Source organism: Parasteatoda tepidariorum, chromosome 8 (assembly GCF_982258835.1).
Source record: "Parasteatoda tepidariorum strain Cologne lab strain chromosome 8, Ptep-v5.0, whole genome shotgun sequence".
Lineage (NCBI taxonomy): Eukaryota > Metazoa > Arthropoda > Arachnida > Araneae > Theridiidae > Parasteatoda > Parasteatoda tepidariorum.
In genome coordinates, this window is record NC_141762.1 from 28195581 (window position 1) to 28212599 (window position 17019).

Below are 17019 nucleotides of genomic sequence, written 5' to 3' on the forward strand. Positions count from 1 at the left end.
GCAGAAAGAGAAATTGTATTTCATTCATTTACTACATCTTCGGCATCAGATACTATCATCACTATTTGATTTAACATCATAACTGGAAGCCATCAGGCTCACGTGCATCACTTTGAAACAAATCTTCTAAATTTTCTTCATAAAGAATTTCGAAACCTTAGATTTCTTTTGCTTGTTCGAGAATACTGTTATCATATTTTTCTTGAACATCTGAAGAGGATTGTTCATCAAGCGGTATCATCTTTCTCCACGATCGTGATAACGTAGACGATTTTCCATATCATCCATAACGTAGACGATTTGTTCCATATACTGCAATCTAATGACGAATATTGCTTTCCAAATATTTGGTAGTGTTATAACTTCATAAATCAAATTTTTTTAATCTTGAAAATGTTTCTCTTTATATTTTTTGTGTGACTCCGGAGTGAGCACGGATAATCCGCAAACCGGATAATCCGCGCACGGATAATCGAGAGTGTACTGTGTAGGGAATCTATTGGAACGTTTAGTTCTTATCAAAACCGTTCCATTTGGAAGGTGTTTATTTGTCTTAGTTGTTGCCATTTTCTTTCAAAACGTCAAAAATTTAATTTAATAGCATGTATGTATTGGTAAAAATTTCCTCATTGTTATGCTTAAAGAAGCAAAAAACATAGAAAATTATAGATATTTTTGGTTATAACTTATTACGAAGAAGGCTCTTTCGATATTCATTCCATAACAAACTGTAAACACCTTCTCTCATTAATACTTGGCATGAATATTTTTTAATCGACTTAAAATTGGCAGGTCGACAGAATTAAGAAACATGAATTCAGGTCCACTATTAAGCAAAAATGTAGCAAATCTGTTGAAACGTTTAGTTCTTATCAAAAACGTTCCATTCGGAATTCCATTACTAATTTTTTTTTCAAAATGTCAAAAATTTAATTGTAATGAAGGATTTATATTTAATGATATATATCTATCGGTAAAAATTGCCTAATGTTTAAAGAAAGAAGATTTATGGAAAATTATATATATTTTTGGGAATAGCTTTCTACTAAGAAGGCTCTTTTTGGTATTGATTCCATAACAAACTGTAAAAAACTTCTCTCATTAATATTTGACTGGAACATTTTTGAATCGATTTAAAATTGACTGTTTAACAGAATTTAAAAAAAAAAGAAAAAAAAGCAGTTCATGTCCTCTATTCAACAGAAATGTAGGAAATCTATTGGAACGTTAGATTCTTATCAAAATCGTTCCATTTGAAAAAGTGTTTCCCTGTCTTAAAACGGTGCGTATGTAAGACGAACAAATGTCTGTATATATAGTTGTTGAAAGTGAACGTTCATTAAATGCAGAAAATGCCCCCGAAGGTCCCATCTCATGCAACTTGCATGGATCTTTGAAAAAAAAAAAAAAAAAGAGAAGGAAGAAGCGCCCATGATCAAACGGAGTTCCCCTTCTTTTTGGGGTGGAATAAAAACCACTTTTAGCATGGAAAGTAAGAGTGGTGGAAGCGTATAAAATATATAAAACCACTGTGGTATTCCAGAATTTCTCTTGGAATTTGCATGTAAACTGGACTGTCCAGAACGAAGCCCCGGAAGGAGGATGCCTGCTCTTGTGGTCTGAAAAGAGAGAAATGGAAATTCGGTTCGCACTTCTGTCGATCCTGTTTTTTTTTTCCTGATTTTTTTTCCACCCTCACCTCACTTATCATTCTGTCTTTTGGTCCGTCGCTTGGGGGTGGATGGCAAGAATAGTTGAAAGATCGTCTGCCCGGTCTGATTTGGAAGCTACAAAATTCTCTTCTTGGTAGTCTTCGTTCTATCACATATATTTTCAACTGTTTTTTTTTTTCTTTCGTTCCACCGTGTGTTGTAGCCATGCTGAAATGGAAAACGGGTTCTGCTTTGCGTAAAATTGATTTTATTTTTCTTCTTTATTTTTCAGTCTACCCCCGGTTCTCTCCAATCATCCCCTTTTCCTCTTTCAGGGCCTGCCAAATAGATTGCACCGTAAGTAGTGCCCGAGGAAATTGCTAAGCACCGAATGTGACATCAGATTCTCCCCTACCCCCCTTTTTTTATTTTTATTTTGAATAAGATTTTATTTTTATTTTGTTATAGTTGTAAATTTGATTTTATCCCTTTCTTCTGTCATAACTATTGAGTTGTCGGTCCGTATCTCACAAATTGAAAACATCGAACATTTATGTTCTCTGATGCTGTTGTTGACGTTATGGAAGAAAAAAATATATTCTTCTCATGTCCATTCCGTACTTCTGATTTCATCTGTATCTCAATATTTCTTGAGATTTCATGTTATAACTTTAATATTATAACTTGCTACTTATGCGACTTGTTATAATTTTTGAGTTCTCTCGAATAATTTTAAAGAAATTAATAAAATAAAAATTTTAAAAATTATGCTGTGCAATTTGGCAAAGTAAAAAGGAGAAAATAATTTTTGTAAAACCATAAGCCAAAAATGTAGAATGTATCACTTTTGAAATACATGGGGAATAGTTTGGGCGGTGATAGTTTATATATTATTACACCACATCTTTTTAGGTTTGATAAAAGTACTATTTTCTCCTTTTTATTGTATTTGCTCGAAAAAATGTAGTTTTTAATTTTTATATTATTATTTTTTTCCACATTAATTTTATTGCCTGTTAGTTTATAATTCGGGTAGTGTTTGAAGTTTTGATTGACTCTCTGTCAGCTGTAACGTCTGTAATTTCTGCTTATAGTGATCTGAAAACTATTCTAATTTTTATTGTAGTCTGGAACAAAACTTCTGTCAAAATTTGAGCATCCCAGCTTCTTAGAAACTGGCTTGAAGTTTCGTTTGGAAATACAAGAAAGTTTTTTAAATTCCTCATGGATAAATATTTTTCTTATAAAATATATTTTATTAAACTACTAGTTGAATAACCATTGTTACTGAGTTGTTGTTGAGAAATTAAAAGTGCTACCGTGTGTGCAGATTAATCGTTCTGTCCTGCGACTTTTTCCATATTACAAACATTGATATAAAGTACACAACTTTCATTCCATATCTATATTTAAAAAGCTCGTATCATTTGGATGGCAGGATTGTAGTGTATCTAACGCTACAAAAATATAATTCCAATTCACTAGTATATAAGACATGTTAACTCGATTCTATGGTGGGTTACCTTTTCATAGATGAATGTTGACATTGTCGATAGCTACCATCCCCACATTGGTGACCCAGACGTGATGTGAACACGCCTACCTTCGTAGAAACGCCCACTACGATTTGAACACGCCTTCTTCGATGGATGGTTCACATTGAACAGTTGACTTGCTACTTGTGACTGCTACATTATCCACCTCCTCGTACTGTTGCTACTCAGTTTTCGATCACACATAACGTACAACGCATTCACTCGACTGTTAATGGCAACACAGGAGCGACCACGACCGTGAACTTAATACAGCTCTCACGATCAGCATTCAAAAAGTACGGTGATCATAATACAACTCTCCCCGCTTCTCGCAAGAAGAGCAATGAATCAACTAGTGGTATCCCTTCATCAAATTCTATCACAAATATAATTCTGGTGGGGGAGTACTGTAGTGTATCTACCACTACAAAAATATAATTCCAATTCACTAGCATATAAGACATGTTAACTCGATTCTATGGTGGTGTACCTTTTCATAGATGAAGGTTGACATTGTCGATAGCTACCGTTTATGGGTTGGTGGAGTGTCAAGAATAGGCATGCATTTTTGAAAAGAAAGTATACGTCAAATATTCGAACGCCGAAATAATCAGATTTAAGTCATTTTTGTTTAGAGATATTCTGAGTGTATACAAGTATATATACTGAGTATACTGATACTTAATCCAAACTTAACAGTGCTGAAACAGTCAAATGTAAGAAGAAAATTAATAAAAAATATAATAAATAAATAAAAAAAATTATATCTCCAATATTTCTCAAACAACTTTACGATGATGCGGAAAGTAGTTTATTCAGGACAATATGCGGTGTAGATAAATGTGAACTTTCAAATGAGAAGACTGTAAGTGTGATACATTATTGAAATAATTGTTTTAAAAATTTAAAGAAAAAACAATTCCTGAAATTTCGACAAGTAGTGGTATATTTAATATACTGTAATGGTATTTTCATATAGTGGTTTAGTTCATTGTTTAAGTCAGAGCCTTACTCTTAGTTCGTTAACTATGTTTCCACGTGATTGAGATCAGTGTGCGCAGTTGTGATCTAAACACGTTGTGATTTGGCCACGTTATTGAACGCAATTGAGATCTAAACACATTTTACTGAGTTAGTTCCCTGTTTCACTCATAGCCTTAATTTTAGTATATTAATTATGTTGTTCCATGATTGAGATTCTAAGTGTAGTTAATTGCGTTGTAGTACATTTCTGTGTTAATTTATTGTCTCATTGACGGCTGCTATCGTTGTATGTTTTACTTAGTTGCTTCTTAATAATCATGAGCGCAATTGTGTTGTAGAATATTTTTTGTGTGAATTCATTGTTTTATTGATAGTCGCTGTCGTAGTACGTAAACTACGGGCCATCACCAAAAGTTTAGGGACACGCAAAATGTCGCGAAAAACTCGCATATTTTATTTTATAACCGTTGTTTTACTGCCGACCCAACTCCGTATCCTTGTAATTTTGATTTCAATCCAGAAGACAAGGTAGCTTCTGGATCAGTACCTCCAGAGGTATCGATTCGTTATGGGAACTTGGAGGACTTTGTGGCCGCGACAGATTTAACGTGCATCAGTCACCATTTAATACACGGAGATTCTTCGGCCGACTGCATTCGAACTCCCGTTCTCACAAACAGGAGTCCAACGCCCTACCAACCAGGCTATCCTGGCCCAAAACTCATATATTGAAGTTAATCAAGTAGATTTTTTTATGAAAATACATCAATGATGATAACAAAAAATCTATCAAGATTATGCATTAGAGAGCTTCGCAAAAGAAAAAAATTTTTTAAAAAAAATGGCACTTGAGATTGGTTTAAATCGGGTCTGACCCTCCCTAACGACAATGCAGATCTCGCCATGAGCTTGCCTGCTGTAGATCATAGATTTTAGGAAAATAAATCCCATTCCTCCATTTACACAGTTACTAGGTTTCTACTAAGGTTTGCGGGTAAGTTGGTGAGTTGCAATTTTTTTGTCAAGAACATCTCATGCATGTTCTATCGCTTGTTGTCTTCCATAAAAAAGAACTGGTTAACGAAATTTTGTGGGCTCCAAGAGATCAGAAGTGCTTTAATGAAATTTAGGCCCTATACTGCCACCCATCTTCACACCGCCCCTAACTGTAACTTCGATCCCTTAGTGGCCCACTTACGTCACATCAATAGAGGTAAAGTGCAAAGTACTTTCCCACGTTGGCCCGTACGGGAATGAGATTGCTGACTCGCTGGCTAAACTTGGCACAAATAAACCTCTCCCGGAAAGTTTGGCACTCACATCCTCGGAAATTCACTCCATTAGAAAGCAAGGTGTCCAGCTTGTCTGGAATACTCCCCCAGTACATATCTGGTACTCTGAGGATAAGCCGGGTCGTGCTTTGACCTTCAAAGGTAATAGAGGCGATCAGACCGCGTTCACTTGATTCATCAGTGGTCACATAAAGTGCATGAGGTATGAACAACAGCAAAAGATCTATCCCATCTGCAACAAATGTTTCTCCAGTGTCGCCAGCCCGGGCCACCTCCTTGGCTGTGTGGAGTTTGAAAAGGAGGATTTTCTGCTCGACCCGGTCTTGTTTTTTGATTTCCTGAGGGTGAATGGACTCATCCCCACTGGTCTAACTCCGCTAGACCAGTGGGGATGAGAAACAACAACAACAAAGTACTTGATTCTTTTCATTTTCGAACATGTTCATTGTTGAATGTCATTACGTTAATTATGTTGCTTAATAATTGATGAAACGAGATCAATTGCGCTCTAGCCCATTTTGTGAGTTAGCTAATTTCTGTTGTACCTTCAGCATCACTTTTGCAATTTATACCACTCAATTTTGACATTAACAGTGCTTAGTCTTTGCTTAGCTTTGATTTTGTTCTGAACATTTTTCACGAAATTAACTGAATGTTGTTTCAGGTCATCATAATCATAAAATTCATCCACAACAACAACTACCTCAACATCAAAATCATAAAGCTCATCAACAACAACAACTACCTCAGCAGTTTGTACTGCAACAGTCCAGAACTCAGTCTCATCCTATGCTCACAACTGTTCGCCACAACTCCAACAACAACTCTATCTCAGGTCAGTGTTTTTTTTTTAACTTGAATTTATTTCTCAAAAAAAATTTCATCTAAATACTATTACACAGTTTTATTTCAATTGCAATGTTCTAATTTTCTTTCCGCTCACAGTTTGATATCTTTTAAGGTAAGTCATTCATATAATTTTTAGTTTTAAAAACTGTCCGGCCACCGTAATAAGACTATATGCCTTCGAAAAATTTATTTCGGCGCGAGATAGTTATGGGTAAAAAGCTTTCTTCTTTTCTTCAGATTGTTTATTTTAATCCTCCTTTGATTTCATACGGTGGACGGACAGTAACTGGCTATTTTGTATATTGTATATTTTATATATTTTAATTCTTCAATTAATGTAAAATCATTTACGGCGTAGGTATACGTCATCATATAAAGAATAAATTCACTAAGAATAACACCACGTTAAGATATATTTATATTACAAATTATTAATAAATTTTTTTTCTGAATTAAAAAGCGAAAATTTATTTATCCCGTTTGTGCCTATTGTTTGTTCTTCAGCCAAGTTTGGTTATTGTTCGTTTGAATTACTCAAAAATAAAAACAAACATACTCTTCGAATTATTATTATTATTGATATTCTCTTAAATTCGTTAAGAAATTGAAAGTAAACGTAAGAAATTTTACACAATTTTGAACTAAAGAATAAATTAAAGTAAATGCAATAAAGTAAAATAAATAGACTAATTAAATAAATATGTTGACAATGACATTTTATTTAATTAGCAGCTCGCATAAGAATAAATAGATTAAAAATAATTTTGATTTTAAGAAGTAAATAATTCTTAATCCATATAAAATTCTGTCATGTATATTTTTTTAAAGGTGATAGAATTTGGTGTAGGGCTATTTCAACAGGAGGGAATATGCATCGTCTTCTCAAAATTATTCATTTCAACATACACTCAAATTTTTTACTGTGTATATTGTATCTCAACACCAAAAATGGTAGCAACTTTTACACCCGAGTTAGTGAAACGCCATACATAACTCTAGTGCTTCACTTTACCAGCGTTCTTTTACACTACTTGGTGTAAATTGACCAAGTAGTGTAGAAGAATGTTTGTTTTGCAAGCAAACTTTTTTTGTAATACTAACATTTATAACAGTAATACTAACATTTATATGGCTCTTACTACTGTGATTATAGAGTTAGTAAAGTTATTTTTACAATACTGTATGAAGTAAGAATCATTGGTTTAGAATGCATATACAGGATGGACATAAAATAACTTGGCCTACTTATGGACCTCTAGCGGCCGGTTTGTTCAACTGATCGGGATGAGACTGCAAGATATCGTTACTCAGAGGCATGAGCTCGAGATTCTGCAAAGAGCAGATAAGGGGCGGTTACAGTTATAGGTACAGAAATTCGAAACTTTCTCGTTCGCCAACTCGAACGCGCAAATTGTTCAGCACATGCAAAAAACCTAAACAGTGATTAGACACAGTATCACCAAAACAGTATCACAAAAACGGACGCGCTATGCACGCGACGCATAAAAAGCAACTCTGAGCACAGAAATAAATAAATAAAACACACGTCGAGGCGTGCGGAGGAAAATCAAGACAACAATCACAGGATGACGTACGCCAAATATTCAAGGAGCTCCCACATGTCGACGTTATGACTCTCTCAAAGAAAGTTTGTGGTTTGTCATAAAATTCTTTTATGAAAATGGGATGAATGCTACGCCTTAAACCATGCATGTTTACCGTCAAAACCATTGCCAAATACGGTCATCGCTAAATCATGTTTTCCACAAGTTCTGCATGATTTAGCAAATAAATTCGAAGAAATTAGCTACACCTGTGATAGATAGCAATCCGGGCTACAAACTGTTCTTAAGGCCGCTGTTATGGAGTGCATCAAATACTAACGTCAGAACACAGGCAAACTGCAAGAGGTACCATTCACGTATTGGATATACCGAAATTAACAGTTCTCAAGCTACTGCGCTCTGTATTCCACATGTTTCCATACCGATATCAGCGTGTCCAGATGTTGAACGGGGGGGGGGACAATGTATGTTATGAGTCGACGAGGCCCATTTTAACCTAACTGGCAATGTCAACACCGAAAATTCTCTGCACAGACTGACACGAATCCGCATGCTGTTGTAGCACTACCTTTATATGACGTCAAATGTTACTGTCTGGAGCTTTATTTCAGGCACAATTGCTCTCGGCCTGTACTTCTTTAAGGAAGTGACATCAACGGGGTTTGAACCATGCTCTGGAACAATCTCACGTTATGCAACCGTGTTTCATAATTACGATATACCAAAATTGCTGTAACGAAATGTTCTGAATGATGTCGTTTGGATGCAAGATGGAGCGCAACCACATATTACGACGGCATTTTAACAATCGTGTCATCTCAAAGCATTTTCCATTTCTGTGACTTTTGTGATCCCTCGACCTCACTCCTCCGGATTTCAAGTTCTGGGGATGTCTCAGATCTGGAAAGCACATGTGCAATCCTCAAACTTAGCTGGACTTGAAAGACTATTAAACGCGAAATTGCAATCATCCCTCGTGCTAGTTTACGCTCGACTTTATTGTCCAATCTCCAGCATGCAATATGTAATTGTCTGTGATGGCTCCCAAGTGGAAAATTTATCTTTTAAATAAACTATTTGTCTATATTATCATCAGTGATTGTTGTCTTCCTTTTTTTCAAGTTTTCTCCTTGCGCCGCTACTATTATTTTTTATTTTTATTTTATTATTTTTTTTTGTGCGTCTCGCATAGTGCGTACCGTTTTTTGCGATACGCATACCGTTGCAACGTTGTTTAGGTATGCTCTGAACATTTTGCAATGAAAAAGAAAATGAGTGGTGCCATTTGGAAATTTAGAGTTTGCATACCTATAACCGTAACCATGAGTCCACTTTGCTGCCGTTCTCAGAATCTCTGAATTACTACACTGATGAAAAAAAATCCAAATATCAAGAAAGAGTTGTGTTAGATAAACTAAATTTGGGCTTGTTTATACAACTAAAAATTATGTATATTCGAATTTCGACCTTGGCATATAAATTTGGCGCTAGTAGCGCCACTGTGAGCATGCAAATCAGGGTTGCTTTAAATAATTGTTCTAAAGTTCGTAAATGTTATTTTTCGCAAAATTTTGACAAAATGAGTTGCTGTCAGTCAAAAAAGACGATGAAGTTCACTGATTTTGAACATGATCGTGTTATAGGGCTGCGAAAAGGTTGATTTTCTTTCTTCGATATTGCAAACAGACTAGGGAGAATAATTGTGGGCAGCTGTGCTTAAGGGAAGGGTACTTCTTCAAGAAGGCCAGGTTCTGGACGGCCTCGGGCACTACTCAGAGGGAAGACCGTCGTGTACGGTGCATGGCTGTGACTTACCCTTCTGGGTCTGCATCAGAAATTCGAGCTGCAGTTGGCCCTGCAGTGACACAACGAACTGTTGCAGATCGGCTACTTCAAGTACAGCTCCAATCGAGACGCCCTGTAGCTTGCATTCTACTCACTCCAACCCACTGCCGTTTGCGACGTGAGTGGTGTCGAGCTAGATCTCACTGGAGGACAGATTGGAGATCCATTGTGTTTTCAGATAAAAGTCGATTCTGCCTTGGTGCCAGTGATAACCGTATATTTGTTAGAAGGCGGCATTATACTGCTGTTGTAAACCCAACATGCTTTACAGAGTGTCGACGTGTTGCCTTGGCCTGCTAGATTCCCAGATCTTTCACCAATAGTGCAAGTATCATTGGATGACAACTTCGGCGTCATCCACAACCAGCATTAATTACCCCCGTATTGACTGACCAAGTGCAGCAGGGATATAAAAAAGACTGCGTTTAAAAAATAAAATCAGCCATTTTGGAATTATTTATATCAGATTATTAAATAATCAATGGACGGAAAACCAAACGATTACTGTTAGTCACTGTTTTGACCGTAGTGCATTGAGCTTTAAAAATCATTTTAATAGGTGGACAAGCTATGTGCAAAATATTGGAATCTATTTTTAATATTTTGATTGATAAAATATTCCCGAAATTTCGCACAAAATCAATGCATGAATTAACATTAATCCAACCATTAAACCCTCCGAACTACTCGTTAAATCATGGCTCAGCTTTAACACTCAGCATAAATATCACTGCCCTGTTACGGTTGGGTATAAAAAAATGAAAAAGTAGCATATATAAAAAATAACAGCTGAACTTAGAAAAAAATATGGCCGATTCATAAAAAGACAATTAATACAATTACGCATAGTGTCCGAATAACCCGAAAAGAGAAAAACAGAAAAAAAACAAAGTATTTACCTGGCGTTATCTTCCAGAAAATCTATAGGAATAAATCACTCAAAGAAAGATAGTCACTTATAAAAAACCAATAGTTCTTTTATTTAGGTGAATCCATGTTGAGAGACAGGAAAATAGTGTCCAATGGTGGAGTAGTGGGTGAAGAGTAGTAAATTCAGGAACACGGAACTTTGGATGAAAACTGGCTTAGACGAGATCAAATTCAGGAACATGGGAATTTTGGATGAAAACTGGCTTAGACTAGATCAAATTCGGGAACATGGGAATTTTGGATGAAAACTGGCTTAGACGAGATCAAATTCGGAATTGCATGTTGACGATCACTCTCCTCCATCTTAGAGATCAATTTTATCCATTAATCAATAAGTGATGACCGGTAGCCAAGGTGTTAGCAGCAATACCAACAGTTGAAGCGCACTCCCGGATTTTGGGATTCTTGATAAGAAATCATCCATCGCAACAGTTCTTTCAAAATTGAAGATAACGTTTTTGTTCTTATGAATAAGATTTTTTTTATGATCTGCTATCAAAAACTCGGAAATTTTGATTTGAAGGCATATTGAAGCCAATATATTAGCAAAACAGGCAGTCAGTGGAATTTATCTCATAAATGAGAAACTACACAAGAAAAATGGCGAAGGAGACGCCATCCTCACCTCCTAACGAGGACAGGATAAAAAGTAAATCACGCAACAGCGCGACGTGGAGTATGATACTCTCGAATTTCGAATGCTAATCGTCATCTTTCGCGCGCTCTTTTTATAAGAAACAAAACTTAATGGTTGAAGTTGTAGTGCATGTTGTGCAAGTTAAAGTTAAATTATCTAAAAATCACGAGTTGAGACGAAAAATTGATTATACGTTAAAAGTTACGGTTGAGAAACACAACAAACACGCGGAGATGAAAGATGCCGACGACCAGTGGAATTCTCAGAAAAAAAAGGGTGGAAACTTCTCGAAATAAAGGGGCTCTTTAAGGAGCTGGTAAGGAATTTTAGGGGGAGAATGTCCAAATTGCGCTACCGCTTAAGGGGCTAAAGAAAGATGATGAAATAAAACGTGTATTACAAAATTAAAAGAATTAGTATTATTGATTAAAAAAAAGGATATTTATAAATTAGGCTGTGACCTAATGTCACAATCACCATTAAAATTATCTACATTAACTGATTTTGCTTCACCGCTGATTTCACTATAATTAATGATGGGTTTATTTTTAAACGGTTGGCAACTATTTCAAACAGTGTCAATCAGAATTTTTATCTATGAAGTGTTTACATAGCGTTGAACAAAAAGGGTACATAATTTAACTATTTTTTTTTTTTTTTTTTTTTTTTTTTTTTTTTTTTTTTTTTTGCTTAGCGCATGATTTCTTTAGATGAGCCGTTATTTATCAAAGTAATATGAAAGAAAATTTCAGAAGAAATGCTATTTTTCTTATCAGCATCTGTTAAAAATAAACTGATCCCAAGCAAATAAGACTAAAAATTTACATAACAATCATCCGCCCTGTGATGACAATTGGCTGCGAGACTTGGATTTTGACATAAAAAGGTGTAAATAATTGACTAATTTTTGAACGAAAAATACTTCGAAAAATTTATGGTCCAATACAGCTAGCTAATAATTATTGCAGAATAATAACTAATGATGAAATGGAAGCTCTTAATTAAGCATAGTAATATTGTGAAATTCATCAAAGCATGGGGACTTTCATGGCTTGGTCACATTGAGAGATCTCCTGAGAAGCGAGTGGTAAAGATCTTGCATTGGAAGCAGTGGGCCAAGAGGCAAACCATAATTAAGCATAGAAATATTGTGAAATTCATCAAAGCATGGGAACTTTCATGGCTTGGTCACATTGAGAGATCTCCTGAGAAGCGAGTGGTAAAGATCTTGCATTGGAAGCAATGGGCCAAGAGGCAAACCATAATTAAGCATTGAAATATTGTGAAATTCATCAAAGCATGGGGACTTTCATGGCTTGGTCACATTGAGAGATCTCCTGAGAAGCGAGTGGTAAAGATCTTGCATTGGAAGCAGTGGGCCAAGAGGCAAACCATAATTAAGCATAGAAATATTGTGAAATTCATCAAAGCATGGGGACTTTCATGGCTTGGTCACATTGTGAGATCTCCTGAGAAGCGAGTGGTAAAGATCTTGCATTGGAAGCAATGGGCCAAGAGGCAAACCATAATTAAGCATAGAAATATTGTGAAATTCATCAAAGCATGGGAACTTTCATGGCTTGGTCACATTGAGAGATCTCCTGAGAAGCGAGTGGTAAAGATCTTGCATTGGAAGCAATGGGCCAAGAGGCAAACCATAATTAAGCATTGAAATATTGTGAAATTCATCAAAGCATGGGGACTTTCATGGCTTGGTCACATTGAGAGATCTCCTGAGAAGCGAGTAGTAAAGATCTTGCATTGGAAGCAATGGGCCAAGAGGCAAACCATAATTAAGCATTGAAATATTGTGAAATTCATCAAAGCATGGGGACTTTTATGGCTTGGTCACATTGAGAGATCTCCTGAGAAGCGAGTGGTAAAGATCTTGCATTGGAAGCAGTGGGCCAAGAGAAAAACCATAATTAAGCATAGAAATATTGTGAAATTCATCAGAGCATGGGGACTTTCATGGCTTGGTCACATTGAGAGATCTCCTGAGAAGCGAGTGGTAAAGATCTTGCATTGGAAGCAGTGGGCCAAGAGGCAAACCATAATTAAGCATAGAAATATTGTGAAATTCATCAGAGCATGGGGACTTTCATGGCTTGGTCACATTGAGAGATCTCCTGAGAAGCGAGTGGTAAAGATCTTGCATTGGAAGCAGTGGGCCAAGAGGCAAACCATAATTAAGCATAGAAATATTGTGAAATTCATCAAAGCATGGGACTTTCATGGCTTGGTCACATTGAGAGATCTCCTGAGAAGCGAGTGGTAAAGATCTTGCATTGGAAGCAGTGGGCCAAGAGGCAAACCATAATTAAGCATAGAAATATTGTGAAATTCATCAAAGCATGGGGACTTTCATGGCTTGGTCACATTGAGAGATCTCCTGAGAAGCGAGTGGTAAAGATCTTGCATTGGAAGCAGTGGGCCAAGAGGCAAACCATAATTAAGCATAGAAATATTGTGAAATTCATCAAAGCATGGGGACTTTCATGGCTTGGTCACATTGAGAGATCTCCTGAGAAGCGAGTGGTAAAGATCTTGCATTGGAAGCAGTGGGCCAAGAGGCAAACCATAATTAAGCATAGAAATATTGTGAAATTCATCAAAGCATGGGGACTTTCATGGCTTGGTCACATTGAGAGATCTCCTGAGAAGCGAGTGGTAAAGATCTTGCATTGGAAGCAGTGGGCCAAGAGACAAACCATAATTAAGCATAGAAATATTGTGAAATTCATCAAAGCATGGGGACTTTCATGGCTTGGTCACATTGAGAGATCTCCTGAGAAGCGAGTGGTAAAGATCTTGCATTGGAAGCAGTGGGCCAAGAGGCAAACCATAATTAAGCATAGAAATATTGTGAAATTCGTCAAAGCATGGGGACTTTCATGGCTTGGTCACATTGAGAGATCTCCTGAGAAGCGAGTGGTAAAGATCTTGCATTGGAAGCAGTGGGCCAAGAGGCAAACCATAATTAAGCATAGAAATATTGTGAAATTCATCAAAGCATGGGGACTTTCATGGCTTGGTCACATTGAGAGATCTCCTGAGAAGCGAGTGGTAAAGATCTTGCATTGGAAGCAGTGGGCCAAGAGACAAACCATAATTAAGCATAGAAATATTGTGAAATTCATCAAAGCATGGGGACTTTCATGGCTTGGTCACATTGAGAGATCTCCTGAGAAGCGAGTGGTAAAGATCTTGCATTGGAAGCAGTGGGCCAAGAGGCAAACCATAATTAAGCATAGAAATATTGTGAAATTCATCAAAGCATGGGGACTTTCATGGCTTGGTCACATTGAGAGATCTCCTGAGAAGCGAGTGGTAAAGATCTTGCATTGGAAGCAGTGGGCCAAGAGGCAAACCATAATTAAGCATAGAAATATTGTGAAATTCATCAAAGCATGGGGACTTTCATGGCTTGGTCACATTGAGAGATCTCCTGAGAAGCGAGTGGTAAAGATCTTGCATTGGAAGCAGTGGGCCAAGAGGCAAACCATAATTAAGCATAGAAATATTGTGAAATTCATCAAAGCATGGGGACTTTCATGGCTTGGTCACATTGAGAGATCTCCTGAGAATCGAGTGGTAAAGATCTTGCATTAGAAGCAATGGGCCAAGAGGCAAACCATAGAAAAGGTGGATATATGATGCCTTGAATGATTTAAAAACTTTTAAGATCTCCAACTGGAAAATGTAAGGTCAGGGACAGAGGTATCTGGGGAAATATTGTGCGACAGGCTAAGGCCCACCCTTGACTGGAGTGCCAATGAAGAAGAGAAATTAAGATTATGAAAGAACAGTTGCAGCTTAAAAGTGGCTTATTTAATTATTTTACGATTTAATGATAATTGTTATATTTTGATGTTTCATCAAATTCTTTTCTGATGTTTCATTAAAAACTTTTCCCGAATTGTTTAACCTTTGACGCTATTTTTCAATTAATCCTAACACAAACTCTTAAAAGCCTCAGACTTATACCACTTTCAAACGAACTTATCCCACTTTCGAACGAACTTATCCCACTTTCGAAAATAACGGAACATATGCTTTGCAATAAACCAGTTCTGTTTTTTATTTTATTTTTTATTTATGGATTGGTTTTTTAAACTCTGCAGTGGTGGTGTGTTCTAAATTAGCTGTGGATTATTTTTAATGAATTAGAAAAATTATGTTCTTAAAAAATTCGAAAGAAGGGTTTAAATTTTTTTTTTTTTTTTATCAATTGGGTATAATATGAAAAAAACACAACTACTTCGATTTAGTAGGAACAACATATGACGCAATGCTAAGCGAATGACATTTAGTTGTTTTTATTTAGTTATTGTTATTAGTAGTTTTTGTTATTTGTTTTAGTTGTTGTTGTTTATTTAGTTGTATTTAGTTTCAATAACTTTTCCTTATAATGCAATAAAATCTGGCGAGCAGCTATTTAAACGATCGAACACTTCGTTTGTTTATTTGTGGCTTGAAGTTAGGCTGACAGAAAATGCCGTTCATGGGTTAAATTTAGTAGGAACAACACAACCTGTGACGTAGGCTATATTATACCCAATTATATATACTTACATTCAGAGTTTTATTTGCACTTCGTTTATACGACCTGTTACAATGATTAGAACATTTTTACGTTTTAAACCTCCAACGAACTGTTGAAACAAAAAATAAGAATTTAAAAATATTAAGATGATGACCAGTTTGCAACACTGCCTCTATCTAATTTTTCAAAACCTTTTTAACCAGTTGTAGTTTAAAGCCTCCTAACATAGGCCTTTTAGTGGTAAATTTTTAATTTTTCAACACTAATTCTACACGCAAAAGAGGAAAAATTATGGAAAGATTTGGAATTTTTTTATTCAAAGCAATTGAATCGATCAACGATTTGTTTTAAACCCGAAATTTGTAAGACCATAATCCAAAAACTGGAATTTTTTATTTTATTTTGGAATGCTGTATTATGGCAGTTTTTAGTGAAGTTATTAAAAAAAATTAAAAGAAAGCTGATAAAAATCTTAGTTAGTTAGTTCTTTGTAGATAAAAATTTATAATTATTTTTTAGTCTTCAACAATGAAAAAGAACTTAAAATAAAATTAATGATCAACAAAGGAAAGTAGCCACCAAAACGTAGTTTAAATTCTATTATCGATTGCGATTTTTTCAAACGGTATTATTACAAAGCAAATGGGTGAAATGTTAATAGTTTTTTCTATAAAGTAAACTATGAGGCGAAGTTTTACTCTTTTCTTTGGAACGTAATAAAAATACTCCTGCTTTTTCTGTGAGATATATTTAATATCGAATTATTAGTTTTAAAAATTAATAAGTTAATTTCAATCACGCTGTTCCCGTTTTAAAAAAAATTTAAGAAGTTTTTTTCGTTTTACTTTCGATATTTTTAATTTAACTCGTTTTTTTTTTGTTGTTGTTGATCCCTAATGTTAAAATTACATAACTTTGTTGAAGGATAACTATAAGATATATATATTTTTAAAATATAGTAATTTTATTTTGTAATGTTTAAAAAGTTTCACTTTAGAAATTTGATTTATAGTTTTCTTGATCCACTAGATGGCGGTACGTACTTTAAATGGAATATATATGATGTCTTTTGGATCTCTATTTTTTATAAATACTATTTTTTGTCTTTTTTTCTTTTCTTTTTTAGTTCTTAAAATCAATAATTTTATTATTTCTCCATCTTATGTTTTATGACTTTTCCGCAT

The 17019-nt window shown here is 35.4% G+C and overlaps 1 protein-coding gene across 4 annotated transcripts in view; it reads left to right on the plus strand.

Annotated features, from left to right (window-relative positions):
• LOC107438772 (uncharacterized) overlaps positions 1-17019 on the plus strand; it is a 572328-nt gene that overhangs the window by 123945 nt on the left and 431364 nt on the right. For all 4 annotated transcript variants that reach the window (XM_021144690.4, XM_043040146.3, XM_071180569.2 and 1 more), the window contains one exon: positions 6128-6298. In XM_021144690.4, the coding sequence (XP_021000349.1) occupies positions 6128-6298 (171 nt within the window). The remainder of the gene's footprint in view (positions 1-6127; positions 6299-17019) is intronic.